The sequence below is a fragment of the Passer domesticus genome, chromosome 4, assembly GCF_036417665.1.
Source record: "Passer domesticus isolate bPasDom1 chromosome 4, bPasDom1.hap1, whole genome shotgun sequence".
Classification (NCBI taxonomy): Eukaryota; Metazoa; Chordata; class Aves; order Passeriformes; family Passeridae; genus Passer; species Passer domesticus.
This window is the reverse complement of record NC_087477.1, coordinates 29,979,383-30,003,848: the sequence shown is the minus strand read 5'-3', so window position 1 is coordinate 30,003,848 and position 24,466 is coordinate 29,979,383. Positions and strand designations below refer to the sequence as shown.

At 42.8% G+C, this 24,466-nt stretch overlaps 1 protein-coding gene across 26 annotated transcripts in view; it reads right to left on the bottom strand.

The window, feature by feature from the left end:
- Nucleotides 1-24,466, bottom strand: part of ADGRL3 (adhesion G protein-coupled receptor L3) — a 489,498-nt gene that overhangs the window by 20,168 nt on the left and 444,864 nt on the right. For 19 of the 26 annotated variants that reach the window (XR_010360855.1, XR_010360854.1, XM_064416867.1 and 16 more), the window contains 4 exons: nt 22,191-22,217; nt 18,657-18,825; nt 15,778-15,903; nt 13,070-13,166 (listed from right to left, as the gene is read on the bottom strand). Coding sequence is in view for 24 of the 26 variants with exons in the window: in XM_064416867.1 (XP_064272937.1) it covers nt 13,070-13,166; nt 15,778-15,903; nt 18,657-18,825; nt 22,191-22,217 (419 nt within the window). In the remaining 2 variants the exon portion in view is untranslated. Of the gene's footprint in view, nt 1-11,837; nt 12,770-13,069; nt 13,167-15,777; nt 15,904-18,656; nt 18,826-22,190; nt 22,218-24,466 lie in introns of those variants that run through there. The other 7 variants (XM_064416856.1, XM_064416857.1, XM_064416861.1 and 4 more) reach the window with 2 other exon arrangements.

The following is a 24,466-nucleotide window of genomic DNA, read 5'->3' as shown; positions in this document are numbered from 1 at the left end:
ATTCACACACATAAGGCTCTTTCAGCCAACTTTTAATACATATCCATGATTCTGACTACAAACTTGACAAAAAAAAAAGTTGAAAATACAGAATAAGTAAGTAATTTTTGCTCTCAGGTATGTAAAAGATAGGGCTTGGTACTATAGCCACCCATTCCTGTATGCAGCAACTGAGCAAAAAAAATTCCATCTTCTGCCTTCCTCTCCCTTGATTTCATTAACATTTTTTAATTTACTGTTCAAAATGCCACTTTCAGTGGCAGTGCCGAGTAAGTCTGGTGCAAATCCAAAACAAACCCTCTGCTAAACATGTTCAGAGTTCTTTCATTACTTTCAGAGACCAAACTGGGCCCTAAGCACTCTGAAGCTTAGGTTCCTATCATGGTGAACTGGCAAACTTCTTACCCTGTGCACAACACAATAAATGTAACTTTGGCATCTTAAATTCACAATTATATGTACCCTGTATTCATAAATTTGTGTTCTTGTTTCTTACTACCTACTCTTGAGTTGCAAAATTCCCTGAGAGGATTACATCCAGGGTCCAAAAAGCCCATCGTTAAAGCTTTTGAGAAAACAGTAATACACAAAGAAAACCCCAAAACCCCAAAAAAACAAACAAACAAACAAAAAAACCCCAACAAAAAAACCCACCACCTCTCATTATTTGGTTTCTCTTTCCCAGGAGAAAGAAAGAAAAATGTAATACCAGACATACATTTAAGTATCATCCTGGCTTTTTCATACCACTTTATCATTGCTATAGCAACCAACAGGACTATTAGGAAGAACAGATTAGGACTGCAGATGAGGCAGGAGCAGAAGAAGCAGGCAGACTATGGAACTGTGGCCTCATTTGCATGAAAATGGCCTTGGTAATAGAAAGCCAACAAAACCCCAATAAAGTAAGCACAGGATCATAGCAGCATGCTCTCCCAAAACACCATGGGGGGCACCAAAGAGGTTTATTCTGCAGTCCTGTCTGTGGGTGTGAATCACTGGGGCTGCAATTACAAAGGTCAGTGCATGTCCAGGCGCCCAAAAACCAGAAAGATCAGAGCTGCAAGTGCCTGTTGACCACCTGGAATCTCCTCCCTGTCAGAGCACTCTTGGGATGAGATCCCTGGCAGCTGGTGTTGGCAATGTGCCTAATATCTTCAGCAGGCAGCAGTTACCATCACTTACTTTTATTTGATCACTTACTGCTGGATCCTTGGCTCTCAGCATCTGCGGTGCAACACAGACCTCTCCCAGCACACCCCACAGCTCTGTGCCATCCTTGCTTTCCTACATTCCAGCAATAGCAGCCCCTATACAAACTCCTCCTTTGCCATCTGCTGCACCACCTAAGCCCAGCACACAGCCACCACTCTTTATTTAATTAGGGGAACTGCCTTCTATCCAGCTGTGCTGAATCACCTCCAGTTCTGCTAGTCAAAAGCACCCTACTGAAAGCAAATGCATTCTGTCTCCAAACCCCTGTCATGTTGTATCCGTGTGGGGGCATGGAAAAAAGACGAGTTCAAACCCACAAGTTCACCTTTTACAGCATGATTATATCATCACAACCAGCAAACATTTAACAGCAGAACTTGCACCTCTACAAAAACATTCTCTGCAACCACACTGGTACAACTACAGTCCCAAGTCCTCCCTGTTTCCACTGGTATTCAACCAAAGTTCAGAGCAAAACACAGCTACCAGGTCAGCTCTAATATCCAAAATTACATTCAAATTTGGGTTTCTGGAAAGGCCAGTGCTCAGTTCAAGGCTTCCTGATGCTAGATTTCCTCAAGTGAAGGATTTTCAGGCTGTGATCACAAGGAGAAAGAAATTATGGTCTTTCAGAAGGCAAGTATTTTCTCCTTCCCCTCTCACAGCATCGATGATCCTCAAGATTCAAGCACCACAGATCCAGCCGTGCTGGATTTAGAAGGCCAGGAGAAGCCATGGCTTGTTCTCAGGGTGCAGCAGGAGATCTGGAGGGTTGCACTTTTGATTTGCAAACTAAGAAAAACTATTAGGAAAACCAACCAGGACAAAGAAGATGAAAATCCCACAATTTTTAACATCACTGTAACCAGACACAAAGGATTCAGATAGCTACACTTAGCTACTTTCTGTGGCTATGAAAGCAAGTATTATTTTAATGACAGTATGCAACCAAATGGAACCTTTTTCTTTCCTTTCTAAGGTAGAAATTGATGTCTTTGATGCAGGACAACATTGAATGTAGAGATAATTTTTTGAAAGAGATTTGTGTAATGACTGTATGGGAAAACTGCACCTTGTTAAACACAAGTGTGGTTTATTCACTCACTAAAAGCAAAGGATGAAAATTATGATGACAAGCACATGTTGCCAGACTCTAGACTGTATCACCCAGGAATAAAATTTTAAAAAATTTCTCGTGGGCAGCTAGCTGACAAAGCTATACAGGTTACCTTGAATCATCTGCATGGTCTGCCCAGCTGGAAGAGAAATGGATTCAACTGCTCCTCCAGATTTTCTGAATAATACTGTTACTCACCATGGCTCTGCCTGGCTGGAAGGGTTTGAGCAGCACTGCTTTAACTGGGATAATCTGTCTGCACAGGCAACACCATCACCATGTATCTTCCTTGAACTCTGCTCTTTTCAATTGCATACCAAAATAATTTTTGTATGTGCATTTTGACAGGGGATTGGAGAGATTTCCCCACTGTAGAGAATATGTGACAGAAGAGCAGTTTTGCTGAGAAAGGAGAATGGAGCAGCTTACAAATTTAATTTGATGAACAATTCAATGCTTTAAAAATGTCCATACAAAATCAGTATTTTCCAAATTAAATGTTTTCACTTTTTGTTCCAGAAGAGTGGCTGGTATAAAAGCTGACTTTGACTTCTTGTATTATTTCAACTTTTTATTAGAGTAGAAACAGAAATAGTTTAGAAAAAGCACATCTGAGTCATAACAAAATGTTTCATTGCCTCTGACCCAGCAATTCCAAAATTTACATTTTCTTGGGCTTTTTTTGCTTGTTTCAGGAGGAATTACATGCCCTGCTGTGTTTTCAACCTATCTTAGTCCTGTTTCCTCCCTATTTTGCCAGCAATGTGGCTCCCTTTCCACAAGGTAAGCGCACAGTGCTGTACTCCTGCCTGCTCTGACTCCTGGAACACCCATCTTATCTTGTGGTTCACATCCACCATGAACCAGGTCCCTCAGCTTCTTGCACGTCATGTCCTTGACTTCAGACTGCTCTGCAGGGACAAGTGACAGCCAGGAAGGACATGGACCATTCCCTGAAGGTAGAACAGCTCCTGAGCTATCAGGAGACATGGTTTAGCTTGGACACCAATGATGTGGTAAGAGCTCAGTCTTCCTCTAAGTGTCCACTAAAACAACCCCATAACACACGCTGCCTCACCCAAAATGCAGTGAATAGCTCAGACTTAAATGTCACTGGAATGGCCTCTCTGCAGTGATTTCAGTTTGTAAATTCTGGCTGTTTTTATTCAGTATTAACTTTTTCCATTTTGCTCCCAGGGAAACTAAAGTAGGTTTGTAGGAGTCAAAGCTCTAGTTTTCTTTGAGACTTTCCTCACCAGCATTCCACTGTGTCCTTTTCTCTACAGGTAGAGCTTTCAAGTATTTAATGAATCCTGGTCTTCCATGTGTTCAAAATTTGTTCTAACAATAAATGCAATTATGATGAGCAAATTCACAGATATTTGCTGGAGGACAACAGGTATTTTCAGTATTTTTCCAAGTTCCTTCCAACAAATGCTCTGACATTTAGATTTATCAAGCTCTGTTCTTATAATAGCCAACAGGATTCAGTTAATAAACTTCAATAAACTTCCCTATTAAATTTCTCTCAAATAGGTTTGTTGTCACTTGCAGCATCTAATCTATTCATTGTGAAGCTATTAATACTGACTGCAGTGAAATGGAGTTTCAGCAAATGAGGTTGTTAAGCTCTGGGCCATCTTCTGCTACATGAAACATCCTGTGTTTTTATGCAGAGACAGAGGAGCGAAAGTATTTCTTTGTCCCTTTTTTTCCCTTTCCTTTCTTTGGCGATGATTTCAGATGACAGACCTCTGCTGGATTATAATCTGCAGGCCATGTTCAAAACACACAGCTAGTGTACATCCATTTATAAGTATTTGCTCACTCATTAGTTACTTCTTCACTGTCTGGAGCAGAAACATTGTCCCAGGATGGGACATTTCTTTACACCACCACTACCCCTTACATGAGTTTACACCACATTGTATCTTGACTATATGAACATGCATTATCCCCAACTGCTCCTGTTCATGATTACTTCTCACTAAACATGAGGCCTCACCCAAAATGTGCAGAGCCCTGCCTGTGATGAAAATTGGACCATGCTTCCAGGAATCTATAAAAGCAGCCATGCTTTCTTCCTTCCTCCTTCACAGTCACCATATTAAGCCTGCTCTGCAGCAGTACTCTGCCAGATCTAATACTCCCAAAAGCCTGCTCTGATTTCAGAAATTGCCTTGCCCTTACTTTTCCTCTTTAAAGCTGATCCACCTAATGACTGAACTTCCAATTATATGGCTGTCAATCCTAAAATCAAACCCAGTTCATAATATCTCCCAGAGGAAGAATGTCATGTCACTCACTGAAATCACTGCAACAAATCTCAGCTAACTCAGTTCCAAGCAGCAGAGAGGCAAAATAAACCAGGAGAATATCAACAATGGGATTAATTTTGCACATAGGCAGAAATAAGAGTTAAACTCTCTAAGTTTTGATCCTTGATGCAGAAAATCATAATTTTTCTAGCATAAAATGTACAGCTGATTGAGAAGGGGGTGGGGAGAGATAAAAAACCACCAGAAGCAATTTGCTAGTACAAAAGGCTGATGACTTTCCCTTAGAAAGAGAAAATATTCCTCTGCTGTCACCTATCTGCAACTTCTCTTTACTTCATATATGATTATCAGGGTGGGTCATTTTGAGGCCAGTTGCTGACATTTAGCCAAGCCAACAGTTGCTTAACAGGGTTGCAGAAATCTTTTGGCTTACAGACAGCAATCCCTTGTGACAGAACTGGTGCAATGGCATGTGGATTACTCCCTCCAAATACACCCTCCATCTGGGCAATGGGTCCCAGGAAGGGAAATTCATGGGGTCAGGGGAGAGTAAGTGTGTCTGTAAGAGTTACAAGAGGGAACCGAAGAAGCAGAAGAGCAGGGGGGATGAAACCAAAGAGCTTCATTAGGAAAATGCCTAATGGTGGTGGGGAGATGGGGAGGTAAAGGAACAGCCTCCTGCAGTGGGTAAACTGGAAGTTTTGAAGTCCTGATATAAACTGACTGTGCTATTTCTTTTGCAGGCTGTTCCTGAAGGTGTGAGCACTAATAGAAGCAGGCAGGGTGCTGGGACAGTGAGCACCCTTGAACACCAATCTGCCCAGTGAAGAGTAGGAGCTGCAGCATTTGAGCGGCTGTGGATGGATGAGATACTGAAACACAGGCCACAGACTGCCTTTGGATTAGCAGGGAAGTGCTGTCAGGGATCCTACCCTGCTTATAACCTATTGATTTCCACCAAATAACCAGCACGTCCAAAAACCCCCTTCTCAAGTAGCAGCCTTGAAAAAAAATAGAAAGTGAACATCTAATCATATTCCAGAGGGAGAAGAGACCAGCACTGCTGCTGCTGTTTGTGGCTAAACCAGAGGCCTCCAGGCTCCAGGACTGATGGACCCCTTGAAACACAGACTAAATTTCCCAGGACCAAGGGCTTTTCAATATGAAGGATGATGCTCAAGGGCAAGGACTGCTGCATTCCTCAGGTTCATGCAGCAGGTTGCCCCTGCCAACTCAACAACATTAGGCACTGACACATCTCAGCACTCTGCACAAAGGGACAGGCTGGGGGGAGAGTGCCTTGTTTTAGATTTGAAGCAATGACAATGAAGAAGTGAGATTTGCACATTGACAGATGATGGTCTCTGAATGGTCACTGAGGCTGCTGTCCCTGTCAAAGGCCATTCCAGGTTCAGCTTTGATAATTCCTCTACATTTACATCCATCAAACTCTGAGCATGACTGAAAACAGAGCTCAAAGCTTTTAAAGCATCTCCAGGGGGTGTTCAGTTTTAAACAGACATGGCTCTTGCTCGGCACCACATAGCCAGCTGTGCAGTGATGGTACTCACAAGACCAAAGTGTCTGCAGAAGACACTTTTCTTTAGCCCAACCGTCTTTGAGCTGTTAAGTGCTCAGAAGCCAAGAATAATGTGTATTTTTATATCCATGAATATTTTGGTGAGTTCCCTTTAGGTATCGACAAATGCATTCATGAACAAGGAGAGCAACTTCAGGCACCTTGGACATCCTCTGCACTGAACCTGCTTATCCCAGAACCACAACTGGAACAAGAAATAATGGGGAAAAAAGTGACCATTAACACTGCTGCCAACATGCATGTTCATATAGCCACAACTCATTAATTTAAAATTAGTAAGTCCCCACAACCTAAAATGATCTCTGAAAGAAATTATATGAGAGCTGACTGACTTAACAGGAGAAACTGGGGCACTGTTTGCTGCCAACTGTAAAAAATTACAACAAATGGAAAGAAACGGAGGAAGTATTTATTCTCTGATGTCTTCAAGCCACAACAAAAGCCATAGGTGTTACTCAGAGTAGGTAAGAAGTGTGTAGACAGACTGTGATAGATGATTTTGTGGTGTCCTTTGAATATTCTATCAAGATGAACAGAGGCACTTCCACCTCTCCTAGAACCTGGCTGCTTGCTATTTGTTTTATATGCAACATAAATTTAGCAGAAATCTCTGTCATGCTGGTCGCATTAATCCATCAAGCAGCAAACAAGCATCTTGTGACAGGCTGATGCATGACAACAGTAGCACTTCCACTGTCCAAATTTCCACCTTCTCTCTGCTTCATCTAGGCACCAAAGGGTCAGCACTGGCAAATGGGTTATAATGAGCAGCAATTGCAATTTGAAGTGTACCAGGGATGGGGTTTGAGATCCCTGGGGAATTTAAATTCTGCTCCTTTCTTTTCTTTTCTTTTTTTCTTTTTGCCTCCTCCCCTGCTTGCCTGTGCTTTTTACCACACCATTTTCCACTCTGTTCTCATTGCTGTATTGGCCAGTTATGTCCACACCACAGCACCCACCACCCCTGCAGACAGCTAAACTGAAACTTCTTGATCTCACAGCACTGAGACACATCCAGCAGCCCTCATCTCACAGAAAGGGCAGATTTGGTGACCAAACCCTGACTCACTGCACTGCCTCAGTTCTAACCTACACCTCCTGTCTTCCAGAGTGACAGTCTCCTACCAAAGGAAGAATTTAACCTTCTATTGGTGTTTTCTAAACAACTGCTTCTGAAAAATGCAGGAAAGTAAATCCACCTGAAAACAATTCTGCAATACACACAGTTGTCCCTGCTGAATTCACAGTGCAGATATGATTTCAGCCTGGAAGTCACAGCTTAATTATATTTTTGGGTGGGTGGAAGGAATTTGATGGGAGATTTCATTTAGGAAACAATCAGGTCTCGGTTGGGTTAGAAATCAGGATATTAATGTTCTTCATTTTAATTTTCCTCTCTGACTCAGATTCCCACTGTTTGAATTTGAGCTCAATTTGTTCTGTTCATTATGAAGAAATCCACATGAATTTGACATTAAACTGCTTACCTCTGAAAACAGTAGCAATAATTTCCCTTTTTCCTGTGTGTGTTTCAGATTAAGTCTTTGTGGTTGACATAAAAACACAGAGGAGAAATAATAAAGCAAAGGGAAATAAAGTATTTATTCTGGAACACTACCCAGAAGAGGAAACATGCAACAGCACTTATGCATTCAGGAAGAAAAAGCAAAGGGGAGGGACAAACAACACCCTCATTTCCATTTCCCATTTCAGCCCATTTGCATGGAAGCAAACAGGGAGTGAATATGGCTTTCCTAGCCAGGGATAATATCTGTTGTGCAAATACCGGGGATCTGAGGGCTTTGTGGTGACCCTGATGGGGTTTGCTGGCAAGGGCCTTCTCCCTCATGAATGGACCCTTAGGGCCACATGGATGAATTTGTATTTAAGACATACCATCCTTCAGGAAGAGCTGCCAGGGGTCCTGGGCTCCAATGTGGAATAGTTTTTGAGGTCCTTAGGACCCCTGCAGGCCTTGGTGATCTCGATGAGACCCATCAGGAAGCCACAGTCCTGCTTGGCTCTGGGCACCCAATCCTTGCCTTGTGTCTGCTTCCTGGCTGGATCCTGGACCTGTCTTGTAGCTTGTTTTCCAGCCCTGTCTCTGCCAGTATCTCCTGGTGGTCTGGACCAGGTTCATCCCCTCACCTTGTCCAGGGCTCCTGGCTCAATCCCCTGTGGCACAATGAACCATCACTGGGGGTTTGGATTGGGCTTGACTCTCCTTCAGCTCCCAGGTGTTCTCCCTCAAGAAACAGCTCTGCTCTTACAGCTCCCTGCTGTTTCTTTTCTTTCACAGTACTGGAGCAGCAGCAATGCAGACCACCAAGAAGTGCCTCCAGGAGACCTCCATGGATGAGGGTGGTGGGGATGGTGAGCAGTACTTTGGGGATGGATGGACATAAAGCATATATATATACACATATATACAAAAGATAAATGGTGTACATGCTCCTGTTTCTATTATAGCAGAGCTGCTATTGGGATAAACTATCAAATTTGCTGTCTAGTTTATAAACTAAGAGTCAGTGCATTACAGCAGGAGAACAGCACTTGACCCAACACAACACACTTCTGGAGCAGTTTCTAATATCTATGAAATCTGGTGGCTTTACCTCTGGCCCAGTTATTTTCCTCAAGAGGGAAAAACTACTATGTGCTAACTTGAATTGATATACACAACTCCATCTGAGCATTTTCCTTTTACAAAACACTGCCTTGCACCAGTGACACAGTCCTTTGTCTCTGCTGCTCTTGAGCCTCAAGGCTCAAACAAAACAAGGAACAGGCCCTTCTTTAACAGATAACTTCCACTTTTCCGCTCGAAAAAAATCATACCACCACCTCCCTTCCCCCAGCTTGAAAACCTGCAGGGTAACAAAGTACCACATAGTTCATAAAGATTTTTTTTTCTCACCCAGTTTTCTCATATCTAAAGAGAGACACTAATTACTGTATTGCCTCTCACCTAAGACATGGATAAAAATAGGCTGGTGTCACACTGCTGTTTCATGCTATGACTGCTTGTGTGCAAGGCTGGCTGAGCTATCCCAGAGCTTTCTGACATTAACACTCCAAAGGTGCAAACAGACACATCTCTCACAATCCTGAGGTGCCCAACTGGATGTACCCGAAGCTCAGGCAGGCTCTGTTGCTCTACCTTCATACATTCCACTTTTGAGCCTGCAAAGCACTAAACTCCAGCAAACAGTCCATCCTACTTGCATTCCTTTTGTACTACTTTTTCAGCACTGCATCCAAGTGCCTGCATTAAGATCACACACCAAACACCCTGCAGGCAAAGGGAAACTCCTTTTTCCTACTTATGAGGTAATCAGCTTGGTTCAGCTTTTACACCTCTGAAGTTTTCAGCACTAGGAAAATAAATGTGGAGCACAGGTTGGAAGTGAAATACACAGAAGAAGTATGCAGCCAGACCCAGGGTGTGAAAAATTGGACAGAGTTGCACAGTGGAAATGCAAGGAGCAGGATTCCCCCTGGATCCTGAAACTGAGACCATGGTCATGGGCTGGACAGGTATGCTCTTCATTCGACAGTAAAAAAGAAAATCCACAGCCAGTTTCTCTTCCCTTCCTCCTGATTTCAGTGGTATAACAACCCCAAATCCACATCACTACGAAGCCATAATGAGCAGCAAGTGAAAACAAAGCCAGACATACTTTTTATTAATCAATAATTAGATGCTACCTTCAGGAAATATCTGAAATAGTCTTTCTTATATGCCTTAGGAGAGAGTAAAGCTTTCATTACAGAACACATCACATCAGGTATATGCCTGAAATTCCTGGTGTGATAAATTTGAATAAGTAACATTATGGTCAATTACCTTGGCAGGGAGAGGGGGGAATAGAAGATAAAAAAGAATATGAAGCTGAAAAGAGCCATGAGCAGTATGTTACCTGCTAAATCAGAAAAGGACATAGCTGTATGTCTAAAGGAGGGATGCACTAACACAAGACACCATATTCCAGACTGATGCCCAGGAGGTTCATAAGGAAGAAGGGATGAGATGTCATACAGAAATGCAGGTCATCATACAGGAAATATGAGTCTTGCCTGGGATGTTACCATGTGGCAGGAGACTGTGAATATGATGAATAGTATCAGGGGAAAAAAAAAGTTTCAATGAGATAGTACCCCAGTTAGTGGGTGTCTCACTGCTTTCTGCTCCCCCAGCAGAAAGGTGAAAACTCAGTGCTGGCCCAGGACATGGAGAAGTGGAGTTAAGCTCCAAGACCTGGATGCTAAGACAATTCTGGGGACAAAGGATAATTTTCTTCCTGTTTTAAAACACAAACAGCCTGATAAGTGTTTTAGTGTTAAAACACAGGCTGGTCTCTGAAGCTCTGGGGAAAATGCCAGCACGCATAGAATATTTAACTTGGGATGATACAGATAGTTTTGTGCAAAAGGTGTCTAGGCTGGGAGGGCTAGAGTGGAAGTTTTGAACAGGAATGGGACCCTGTTGTATCAACCTCAGGCTGACCATACAGTTCAAGGCTCACATTTGAATCCTCTGAGTCTTAATAGCATGCTTGTAAATAAAACATTAATGAAACAGCTCCTTTAAAAAAGAATATCTATGTAAATATTAAAAGTAAGACAAGAACTGTGAAAAACATTGCCCCACTGCTCTGTTCAGGCTGCAGTTCTCTGGAGAGTTTTCTCTATGGAAAGCCTTAAGACCATGAATGTTGCTTTTCAGCTGAAATAAACAGGATAAAGGGACAAATACCTGGAGTCCCGTGCAGCTGGGATTACTGTTGATGTCAGGTGTTTTTCCATGTGGAACTGACCACCTGCTGCTTTGGAGATGCCATCGCCCATAGAAATATTTTTAACCTCCACTTTACAAATACTTCTGTTTACCAGACAAAATCCCTCAAAACCCAACAAAAACAAATATTCTGCCCGCCTGTGTGAAAAAAAGGGATGATGACTATAGAATTGTAAAACTTACTCAAGTCACTTCAGTGCTCCACCTAAAAGGCTTCCCTTCTAAAATACTTATCAGGCTGCTTGTGTAGCCAATAGAGAGATTCAGGCCCTTCAGGTGATTCACCTTATCCAGTGTTACACAAGATAAACAGCTGGAAGAAACCTGCATTGAAGATGCTTCCCCTGCCAGTTCATTTCCCAACTGACCTTTAAATAACAGGCACATGTTGTAACATGCTCTCACCACACTGGGTTGAAGATTGTCCACTTGAAACCTCTACACTTGTCCCAACTGACAGTCATACTTCCCTCTTGGCACAGAAAAAAGTGCACAACCAAAAAAGGAGAGATACCTTTCTCTTGCTAACAAGCCCAGAAGATCCCGTTTACTAAAACACACCCCTTGATAATCTCAGCGGCATCGGAGAGCAAGTTCAACTTCTGTGCTAACTAAAGGAGCAAACATTTCATGCATAACACGTTTTGGTTTGCCACTGAGATGGAGCAGTGGGATGGATGGCTGAGGGAAACAGTGGCTCTTGCTGGAACCTTTGTGTGACAACCAATTCCCCCCTCCATTAGACCCAGACTGCTGCTCTGCAGTCTTTAATGCGGAGACAGAGAGAGATGTGAGGGCAATGTATGTGGATAAATCAGGCATTTGCAGTAATGGAATCTTATAGTCAACTTTATTAATGAATCTTCAGTGCAAATGGAAAATATCCTGACACACAAAAGACCAGTGAGTTAGAGAACAGTACAGCTCCATGTTGTGCCTTCCCCCTTTGCACTGATTTGGGCAGTGTGTATAATGCTCAGAGAACAGAATCATATACCCCTAGTTCCCCCAGCACACAGCACTCAATACTACTCAGCACCAGTCAAAATCCTTCAAGGCTATCCTCAAGCAAAACTCACCCTAAAATCAGTGGGAATTCTGTGAGAATAAAGAGTGAATAGGAACCAAAGTCCCAACTCAATTCTCAGTTGAGCTTTGCAGACTAACCACCAGGACTGGAAATATGTTTCATTTTCATTATCATGAGAACAGCTAGGCCAGTAATCCCAATTCTACCCTCTCTTAATTACAGCATCAACTGGAGAGATAACACAAAACAGAGTTTGGCATCTGATTGCTCAAGGTTAATTCATAAAGCAGCTGTATGGAAGAGAAAGGAGACAACCTCTGAGGCTCTTTTTCTGGTATTTTGTTACCGCCGCTTTCCTACAACTCCCTGAAAAACACTTGGTTTAAAAAAGCTGTTCATATTTCCCCTTGTGCCAGACACCACATTTTGTTTGGCATATACATTTCTGATAGCCTTTCCTCCACAGATGTCTATAAAGTTCACATCAGTCACTTCTTCAAACTACGTATATTAACACCAACACAGACAATTTTGTTCCAAGCACAGTTTTTCCTTACGTCTATGTTCTGCTGTTCACTTTTGCTTCTGTAAAGATGACAGTATTGCTACATATGCAGGACAATCGGGGCTCCTGTGATGCTTAACACAGGCTGTACAGTGCTGTAATGGCCCATTTTCACTGTCAGCAATGAGGCCTGACACGTCAGCAGCTTCTGGCACTAGCAGCTTTCTGAGGGAAAGGGGAGATTTCAACTTAATTTCATTTCTCTCTTTCACTTTTTCTAACTTCCATCCAGAAATGACAATTCTTGAAAATGCATGTGTAGAAATAAAGAAAGAAAAGAAAAAGAAGGCAACAACCACCATAAACTCTCCTCCCATTTATCACTGTAACATTTCTTGGGTGGTAGAACAGGGTCCAGTGACATTTGGAGTGAGGAGGAAAAGGCAGGGGGCAAAGAGGCAACATATTTCAGACTCCTTAAAGCCATCAGAAGAGTTAGAGATATGAAAAGCCGTTTATAATTACCTCTGTTGAGTGAAGCTGAACTGTTTATATCTCCAGTAATAAAGGAAGACTCGGACTGCTTTCGAACTGTGTCATTCCACATCCTACGAATCCGGCTCTGAAGGGGGATTGAAGCACAGCAGGCAATGAATTTTTAGCAGCTGTAGAGAGGTTTCTTTCTGCCTCACTAAGGATTGCTATTGGCATGTCTAGCTCAGGATGAGACTTGCTTCCAGCCAGCTGTAAGCAAGCAGTTTGTTTTGTTGCAACCTGCCTCATGCATGCCAGACCCTGCCAGACTTACTTCGTAACACAAATGCCTACCTCAAAGAAAAAGTGTATAACTGAATTGCTTGCATCTTAATTAAAAAAAAATAAATCATGCATTACAGAAATCCAGACCCCATGCCAGCTGCAGGTTTACCAATATAGCACCAATAATGGAAAAATAACCTACACACGTGTGCTTCTCATACTCAGACAACTTGTTTCTTATTTTTTGTGAACTGTAACAGAAGACTTGATTTGTATCTTGGTGTCCCTGAATGAACAGAAGTTTTCTATAGCTATTTTCCATCTTGACGATTTCAGGGGGGCAAAAAAATCCCCACAAATGAATGGCTTCTGTTCCCATGCTGAAAAATCTGTGATGGTTTTGCCATCTGTGGTATAGCTTCTGCTACTGGCAAAAGTGTCCTGAATATGTTGGCCTTCTGTTTTGTTCCTCAAATATGCTGTGAAGTATCTGCCTCTGTGGCATTTACATTGCTGTCTCACTTCTCCCCAGCTAGACCTTGCAAAATATCAAAAAATCAGCCAAAATGCATCTTGTGAGCAGTTTGGTCCCAATCCCTCCATGAAGGTGACTGGAGAACCCAGGTGTCCCAGGGAAACTCTCCCTCACCTCATGTCTGTGATTCTGATGGACCTTTTCCCTGGCTGTGTCAAAGTGATAGTAGGTGGTCTGGGGGACTGAGAAGACTTTTTTCCATTATGACAGACCACACTTTCTTAAGTGCCAAAAATCCAGTGGTTTCCATAGTGAGATTTTAGCCATGAGAGATTTCCCAAGGCCTAATCATATGGTCCCAGACTGAAAAGTCCTGAATTACTCATTAACTATGGAATAACAGCATCTCCTAATAATGCATTAGCCCTCTATAAATGGAAGTGCCATGTGACATGAACCTCATGATCTTTTTACAGTAATTATTTTTCACCTGGACATTTAATTAATTGTATTTCTCTGACATGATCCAGTATAGAATAATTATTCTGTTTTCTATGTGCTTCTCAGAGAATAAAGGGATCTTAGTAGCTTTCCTCCTCATGGTCTTCTCTAGTTAAAGTTCAGAGCCAATGTTTTCAACAACTCAAGAGTTACCTCCAAATACTCTCCATCACCTATGTGAGGTTTCTCCTGGCTACAACAGGCCTTTGGAACTTCCATCCTTTCAAGGACAGGATTCTGCAGGCAAAATAATCTTCCTTGGTGCCTCAGACCTCACCTGACACAAGGGGACTGCTGCCACAAGACTCAGTTCACCCTCAAAAGGGCTTGTTCTCTTGTGCTGGGACTGGTGAGAGGGGGGGACCATGAAATCAACCCTTCTTGGAGAGGAGGGCACCAGCACAGCAGCTAAGTTTTGTAACACCAGAGGCTTTCAAATGAGCCACCTAAATGCTGCTGGATATTTTGAGTTTTGGACATTACTGGGATTTGATGGCCTGCTGGAGAGAGGTTCTATATTCTATTGGTTTTATTTGGTCTGCATATCTACCAGACCTTTGAAAACACCGAAGCAGAACTTTTGGATGACATCTTGGAAATCACTGCAAATAAATAATGATTTGCTCCAAGACATAAATTGCAAATTAGGTTTTCCTGGAAAGTTATAAGCTGTTACTCACTGCACGTCTTTTATAATTTAATAGTGGAACTGTCATGTATAATTACTTCCATTACTAATACTGAATAAATTTGTGTTTGGTTTCTATTGATTAAGAAATAAGCTTCTTCATTTTATATGAACTCTTCATCCATAAATCTGCATCTCTACACACAAGTTAGCTTCAGAACTGCTAAATGCACAAACTACACAAAACCTGAATTTTCAGGTGATCAAAGGCAACAAATCTAGTAGCTTAGTGAGATAGTCTGAACCCAATGGCTTGCCCTAAGAGGTCTATAAGCTAAGACAAATTGTGTGAACAGACCAAACCACTGAATGTCAGAAAGCCAGCTCTTTCCCTGGGAAGTCTGCTACAAGACACTTGTAGCCTTTAAATATTTTTTACAAGAAAAACACTCGGGGCTTATAGCAACATTCCTGTACATGTTAATAGTTAATAGTGACAACCTTCATCTCATGATTAAAGGATGTACTGGAATGTAGCACAGCTGACAAAATGCTCCCACCTCCTGCTTCCCATGGAAAGCAGGCAGGACACTTCATGTGATAACTACCCACCTGCCTCTGCAAGGCAAGTCTGCACTTTTTACTCCCAACAGAGCTATTCAGAAGGTTCTTGGAGAGGCATTTAATTGCCATCATATCTCAGGGGAAACCACTGTGTTGAGTGCAGGTCTGGAAGTGAGGGAAATCTCTGCAGGTGCACTAGGGAGCGGCCTAAGGCAGCTCCTTTGGTGCCAAGATGAGCTTTCTTCCCAGAATAGCTCAGAAGGGTCTTGGCATGGCATTGGGACACAAACAAAAAGCGTGGGTTACCTGTGAGCCTGTGGAATATCTTCCAGGTGTCCTTGACCCCGAGGTTTTTCCTGAGCCAATGGAACTCTCTGTACTTTTCCCACTACAGCAATGCGTGCGCAGGCATTTTCCGTACTCTTTCCGTACCTGGCCAAGGAAAGAGCGGTGGTGGTTAGCAGGCAGCTCCTCCTCCAGCCCACTGCCTTCTGATTTTCAACACAGCCCTGATTTTTCCTCAGTGTTAAGTTGGAGCAAAACCTGCTGCAGTGTGTGGGAAAGCAGTCTCGTACCCCTTGCAGCTGAGCTCATGGCTGAGGATGCCACAAGAGACTGCTCCCATGCAGCAAAGCTGCTTGTGGGCACCAGCTGCTTACAGCATCCTCTGAGGCACATCAAAGGAGCACGGGAGATTTTGCTATAGGTACACTATTTGTGGCTGAAAATTAGTATCGTTGTAGATTTGATATAAACTAGCATATTGGCTCATCAAGGTACTAAAAGTTATTGCTTCTGGCAGGGGACTAAGAAAGAATTCCAAGAGAAACATATGAAAGCTATTGATTTTTTTATTAAAAAAAAAGTTTCTTGCAGTCAAATTGAAATTTGAGGAAACAGCAGAACCAGCAGCATCAGAGATTATATTCCCAATGCTCAGGGATGACTGGAACCTGCTTTTCCACAGCACTGTGCAAGCCAGTCATGTTTTAAATGGGCACTGCAGTCAAACCCTTGCCACCTCCTTTGTTCAGAGGAACTACGCTGACTTGTTCCAGAACAGGATCTAACCTTCCACCAAGCTTCAGGTGTGACTTTCTATGGGCAGCAATACCCACAAAGCAGATGGGACAGGGCTGAAGGTGAGCAGACTGTACTGAAGAGCCAAAAGAGGGTCATGTTACCCATTGATAAAAAAAAGCCCCCAAACCATCATGCATGTCCAAAACACCAGTTGGAATTCCCTGAAGCACATGGTTAGCTGTACAATTTTGCCGAACTCTCCATGAGCATTTCACAACTCTGTGCAACAACTGTTTAAATAGCAAATTACAGCTTTTTCATTAGGCTCTTCCTTAAGCGCTTGAGACAAACACATACCACAAGTGCCCAATATGCTCGAGTGCCTAATCAATCCTTTGCTGAGAGAAAATAATTCAATTGCTTTAATTAGCCACCCACTGCTTGCCTCTCTGCAGCGCTTTGCCGATTTTCTAGGCCATGATAGATAGGAAAGGAAAGACTTTTTTTTTCTCCCTTTAAATAATACCTCCCTCAGCTCTTAGGTCAGAGAGGTGCATCCACTCCACATCAAGGTACCAGCTGCATTCTCCTTCCCTCTGTGCAGCCGTAAATCAGGAACAATTCCACAGTCATCAGTGGTGATTTAAGGGCGTAAATTGGCTTAAGACAGAGAAGAGAATGGTTCTGTCATGCTGATTGAGAACCCCATGAGCCAAGGAGGCCGTGGAGCAGTACAGGGCTGCTGGGTTAGGAACTGACCCTTTGCAGGGTGCATTGGAGGTGAGGGGATGTACCAGTCCGAAGGGTGCAGAAATTCAAACTCCTCACAGAGAAGCACCTGCTAGTTTAATAAGCAATGGTGATGCTTCCTACACTCTTTTTATCATCTTGCCTGGCTCTCGCTGAAAGGTTTGGGATCATCAGCAGGAAGTTGCATCTAGATAAAGCTTTAAAGCTTCTTAAGACAGATAAATTTGAGATGCAACAATAAAAGTCTTCCTTTGGTTTCAAGAATGACATTTGCACACAGTTCTGTAGATCCTTAAAAAGGTATCACTTGCAGTGCTCACTTTTTATAATTTTGATTATATTTTCATGGGTCAAATCTCCCTTGCCTGCATAGGAAAATGTGAGTAACAGAGGAGCAAGCCTGTGGCTCTCAGATGGAGGACAGATCTGAACATGGACCTGAATTTACTCAATAAGCCATTTCACCAAAAGATACTGGCTACCCTGAGAAACTGGCACCAGTGTATCCACATAAAGTCTTCCCTACTGGTTCAGTAAATTGCCCTTTGAAACTAAAATGTACATAGCAAATTATCAGCAGACATGCACAGAATTGGAGAGATCTGTATAACAAAATTTAAGCAGAGAATAAAAAGGTTCTTAAAAATACTTATTACTGATTGTCAGAGGCTGTAAATTTGATCTATGTAAACACAGAATTTTTATTCTGTTGAGTTTATTTTTTCCCCCTGGAGTTTATCTAAGTTCCTCCACTGTTATCTTGCAAATGTTAATTGGGGCATACTTCAATTTCCACCAAGAAGCACTTGCTGTGCTTGCTTTGAGGAAGATTCCCAAAACACTGCATCAGACCCAAGCAATACAAAGGCTAATGAACTGCTGCAGAACACAGGTCCTTCACTTCTTCAAAAAGAATAGGGAGAATAGGGGAAGCAGCCCCTATTACATCCCATCAACCCACACATGCTGCCATGGAAAGGGGCAATTTCCTGCAGGGACTGCAAATGAGGATGTAAAGCTCCACTTTGCTGTGAGCACTCGGCCACGTGAGCACTTTCTGGATCCTAGTGGATTCTCCCTCCTCTCACACTGGCACACAAGGAAGGAAAATCTGGCTGACAGCAGGAAAAGCCCTGACAGCAGGACCCTGCAAACTGACAGCTGCCTTTTCCCCTGTCTCTGACACATCTGCCAGGGCCCTGGCTGCTGAAATGCCACTGCCACATGTCCTTGTCAGAACCTCATTCCCCAGCATCTTGCTGGTTTCCAGTCTAAATACCACCCTTATTAGGTGCACAGAGATAAATCTGTGTGATATGAATTCAGGGCACACAGACGATGCTATGCTGTGGTTGTTAGGCAACAAAACACCTCGTTACCACCTCTCTTGCTGCTGGGAACCATCATCTTACCTTTTTCTGGAGGACACAATGGAAAATGAATATAAACATTCCCTGCAGAGAATTGAATATGGTGAAGAGATACGCCATGATGACTGTGCTTTCATTAATATACATGAGTCCGAATGCCCAGGTCAGTCCTAATAGGCAGAGTAGGGCTATTGCACCTATAACCCAGGACCTGTCGGGAGAAACAAAAAAAAAAAAAAAAAGAAAAAAAGAATGGGATTGGTTTTTCATCTACATAAAAGAAGGCATGTGCCTATAGGCAGGAAGATTTTGCCCCTGGTTTTGGCAAGAAGAAAACAGCATATCAAAATAAATCATAGGGTGCTTTTGTCTTCAAGCTGAATGCAGTTTACAAATCTTCAAGCTTGAGGAAATACAAGGAAATGGAAGTGTTATGAGCATAGAAATTTATCATAACCAAAGCACATTTGTAACCACAATGTCTCTTTTATAAATATGTAAAAGCAGTGTGCATGTAAATGACATGTAGATGTTATTTCTGCAAATGGAGGGAAAGAAAATAAACCAAATGAAATGACAACTCTGATTGTCACTTTTTTTAGTGTCCACTGGTTTCACAGGACTGCCAGCTGGATTAGCTTCTTTATTTACACTTAACACCAAGACACATGTATTGCTGCATTTTAGCTAGTCTCCCATATGCCTGTAAGCCAGATAAACAGCTACAGGCAGGTGGGCAAGCCTTCCCTGCTTGCCAGACCCACTCCACACAAGGATGTTCTTTGCAATGCTGCTTCACACTTCTTCCACCCTGCGATGAGGGGAAGTGTGTGTACTCGTACAGGCACTCACACACCGCATTTGCCAACGTGGGAGCTGCTGCCACACTTCTGCCTGGAGAAAGGAGGGGCAATCCTTCTTCACATGGGCTGTAAAACTAAGATTATCACTTGCTCCTCCTCAGGAGGGCAGTGGGAGTAGAGGTGCAGCCACTGCTTGGCCCCAGGTGTTGTTCCAACAAACAGGGGAAGCAGGAGGTTTTTGCCTGCTTTCTCCGACTGATTTTCTACCTGGACAACAGAGCTGGGGACATGGGATGACTGCTGCATGTCAGGTTTTTTGGGTGGTTTCAGGAAAGCTGGAAGCTCTGCTGGGATGGCAGGAGGAGTATTCCATGTTACCCTGCTAAATAACATTTTGTCATCTCCTAAATTACCTTCTCAAAGACCGATCTTCAAATACCAGGACAAGAGAAGAAGTGTGAGAAGCGGTATATGAACTCCGTCCTTCTCCTAGCCTAGTTTTCACATGACGTATTACCTACAACTTTAAAGGAACTGCTGCTGCACAAGAGAGGGAGTCAACTTCTAGCTGGGAAGCAAGCAGCACCTTGAATATCTGTTTGCCCTTTACCTGAAGGCTTTGGTCTTCTTCTGCCATCCCCTGTTACCATTAGGCATAACATCATGCAAATGAATGCACTGATATCCAATTTTTGCACGTCTTCCTCCCTGTTTAGCCCTTGTATATCCCAAATCAGACAGACTGCAGTGAGCCAGCACCTCTGCCTCCTTGTCTGCCCCAAGGCCCCCTGAGGTGCTGCAGAAGGGCTAAGCAGGGACAAAGACCTGCCTATGCTTCCAAGCCCCTTCAGCCTTGAGGGAATGTGGCCTGGGTTTGGGCATGTTTGAGTTTCCATCTGCTAAGCAGAGCATGGGGCAAGGGGGGAGAAAGATGAAGCAGCAGCAGCTTGGGGGGACAAAGCAGTCCTGCGGAGGTCAGACAGACAATCTCTGCTACGGAGATGCCATGGCAGCTCACAGCCTTGAATCCTCTTCCTTTTAGCAGGGCTTGTCACAAACAAAAGCATACCAATGTTGTATTCAAGTCTTTTGTTGTTTGTTTTTTTTTTTTTTTTTGGTTTTGTTTTTTTTTTGTTTTGTTTTTTCCCTTTAGATATTAGAATGAAAAGGCAGCATGAAGTCTTCCACTGAAGTTTATAAAATATGTATTATTTAACCACATGACCAGAAGAGCTCCCTAAGGTAACCGCTTATTAAGACAGTTCTTTAAAAATCACTATTATGGACCTAGCAGACCAGAACAGCTCCTTTGAAGCATTTCCAGTCAATCCCACTAATAAATATTTAGCGTGATGCAAATTGAAAATACATTCTCACAATCCTTCAGAAAGGTAGTCACTAGATAAACTTTACAGCTTTAGTCGCTTGGGATATTTTTCTCCCCAAGATTCCGCCACCAGTGAGAGCATGTTATTGTCCTAGCTGCATACCAATTAATAAAATACAAATAATTTTCTTTTTCACCAAAAAAAAAAAAAGAACAAATTAAGTGGAAAACCCCTCCCCTTTTTCCCCTCTTTCCTCTTTTCTCATCCCCAGATAAAAGCTTCCTGTATTTCCAGAGTCTTTCAAAAATTATTCCCTGGAAATCAGAAAAGTATTCTGCTCTAAAGCACGGCCCATTTTTGAATGTGACAAAGAGCCTTTGGCTGCAGAGGTGTGCAGGAATGAAACAATTATTTAGTGAAGATATGCTACCTTCAGTGATGGAAAGGAATCTGTGGGTTAGAAGACCCCCGACAGTGCAAACTGCACGCATTAACAGTGTTGTGCCTCAGAAAACAAGACCCAGCAATAAGAGGACATGGAGATTACTGTGAATAGCTCCATCCCACATCCACAGAAAAAACCAGAGCCAAGCGATGAAAGAGAACATGGGAATGGTGCTGAAAGAACGAATACAAAGGACTCTTCACCAGAAGAACAAACTGAAAGTCTACTGCAAAGCTCATTTGCTTCTATTTTGTGCTACTGCACATTAATTTTTTGGTTGCAGGAGAAAGAGTATGGATGCCCTAAGGCATATAGTTTCTAGTAATTTTTCGCTTTTTTCACAGGTTTGGGGTTTGGTTTTGTTTTTGGTGCAGCTTGAGGTTTTTATCTTGCTTTTTGTACAGACTTGCTGCCGCTTTTCCATGGCTTTTCTTTCTTGTAGTGGAATTTTATTGCAATAAAGAAAAAAAGTATCTGTTTTTTTGGTGCATTTGAAAATCAGTGCTTTACAATTAGGGAAAATTAGGAGGTAGTCCAATGAGTAAGGAGCCACCAACACACACACAGATTTGCTTGCACTATTCCCATTAACTAGAAAGGGAATCACGGGGAATAGCAGCCATGCACCTTTTTGAAAATTTGCTTCTGTATTTATACTACCATAAAGCAATCCCAGTGACAGAGCACAGTGGACCAGAGGCTGCTATTGGTAGAACAAGTCTGTACTACGCAGGATTAAATTGGGAGCTTTCACCTTGAATTTAAGTAACATCCAATTAAAGAATATAAAGCAAATAAGGTGACAACTGGTTGGCAATACACATGCAGCACATTTACTCTGCACCTTAGCTGTATGCCTGACCATTTTCCTGCACAGTTTGCTCTTCTGCCTCAAAAGCGAATGACAGAAGCTTCAATGATTTTTCAATATTGATCTGACAGCTGGTTCATGAGACCACACTGATAAATGAAATTTATCAGCCATTCAGGTCATTCTTACTTGATGAAGGGTCTGTTATCCTCATAGCTAAAGAATGCATAGACATAAAGACAAGAACACCAACATTAGAAATATAATGACATAGAGAATAGAGTTTACTGCTTGTTCCCCTCCCTTCTCCCACCAGACATCACCAAAACCAAAGGGGGACTGGCACCAGGTGTGCCTGGAACACACCAGCCAGCCTGGCTTGCTGCCCCAGAAAATTGAAACTTGACTGGGAATGCTGGCTAAATGCACAGAAGTAGGCATTGCTAGCTGTGTGCTGAAGCTACCCCTCCTGGCCACCATCCCACAGCTATCAATAGACTTTGAAATAGCTCTCAAATGTCACGGCTGTCCCTGGAGAAGACAAGTTTTGAAACCCCAGCATAGCCACCATGGTCAGCTTTCACATATTCAAGTGGCAAAACTTTACCACGCCTCCAGCCTGTGGGGCTGGAGTGTGTTACAGGATTATCTTCATTGCCATTTGCTTTTCCAAAGTGGAACTTCCAAGTTGCCACATTATGAGTCAGACTGCAGCATTCTTGAGGTAATGGGACCAGGAACTTCTAAAGCCCTGAGTGACACAGCATGGACTTACTTACTACCATGTTATGGGGAAGAGCAAAGGAAGGCCTCTGCCAGGCAGGGGTGAAAAGCAGCTCACTGCAGTGGTGAAGAAACCAAGCTGGATCACTCAGCTCCTGTCACTGCGGGGACACAAGATTAGCTGCAGCCATGTTCCATGGGGAGTCTCCCTGACCTTCTGGGACAGGCAGTGTGCCTAACCCTGCCTGTGTGGCAGGTGAAGTGCAGCAACTCCCAGGCCTGCTCTCCCCACTGACTCGGAGCTTTTGAGCCTTGCAGAAACCCCCACGGGTGCCAGAGATGGAGGATGGCTCAGTATGTTCATCTCATTACCCCTGTCAACACAACCAGGGCCAGTCCATCCTGCTGAGACCTCCCTTGGTCAATACTGGCAACCTGCAGCTCCCCTACGATGCAATTAAATGAAATGAAGATATGAGACAATCTGGAACTGTTAGCCCAGTAACGTGGGCAGGAGCAGCGGCTGGATTTCCATTACTGTGTTTACAAGCATGCAGGTTGTATGGTAAAGACTTTATACTGAAAAGCAACCAGCACTAGATTATAAAAGTACAGAAGAATTAGAATGTTTTTTTTATGTTGTTATTACTATCCAGACAAAGTTTTTCAGCAACCCATAATAGCATTTCTTCAAGGCAGCTGAAAGTTCCATTTCATCTTTGTATAGACAAAATGCAAAACTGGTAAATTCAGATTCCGTTTGAGCTTGAGGCTAACACTTCAAAGCAGCTCAGGAGAAAGCCACCAGAAAGACCTTAGCAGTTTTTCCCCTATTTCTAACATGGATGTGTCTAGGACCCACTGCTCAAAGCAAACAGGTGCCTAAAGAAGTGAGATTTTAAAAGATGCCTCACTCCCAGTTTAATTCTCTACACACAGGGGCTGTAGAATTTAGTGTCTTGTAGCTTTCATGAAATACAATCCTTTTCATTTTACCAACTAAAGTGTTGTAAAAAGCTGAACTCTGTATTAGCAACAATTTCTGACAAAAATTACTTCAGAATGTTTTGGTTTTTTTTACCCCTGGTGAAGTCTGTGAAACCTATCAGTGCTGCAGTAATACTGTGTCATTATCTGCAATACATAAAACCCATCACTTAGACAAAAGAAAAGCCTTGGAAGAGCCTCAGTTCCTAACAAAATGGAGGTGCTGACTGGACAACTGAGATTATATTCACTAGTAGTAAAAGCAAGTAATAGTTGAAGCAGAAACTGTTGGAAAATCCAGCCTAGCACAGCCTGAGATGCTGCATCTGAAGTGCTATCTCCAGATTTGGTTAAATTCATCCAATGGCTGGCAGTAAGGGATATAGCCCATTGCATTTAAATTATGTGACTCTGCTCCCCCCCCACCCCAGCCCAGTTAATGTCAGACTAGTACCCCCAAAGAGGAATCTATCCCTTAAAAGAACAGGTATTTAAGGTAGGCGGGGCTTCACCATTCCCTGAAGAAATGCATTTCTCTACTGACTGCAGAGGAAACCTGAATGATGGCTTAGGTGGAGGCTTCACTTTCAAATACCTGAAGGTAAAAAGCTGATCTTTAGTGGCTGCATTATTCATTGAACCTGTGAAATCTTACCTCACCTCCCTTGTGTTCCTTTGCAGCCCAGATGATGGATAGTGGATGGTCTACCAAGCTGTATAAATACCTAATTCATTTTCTAATCTTAAAAAAGCCC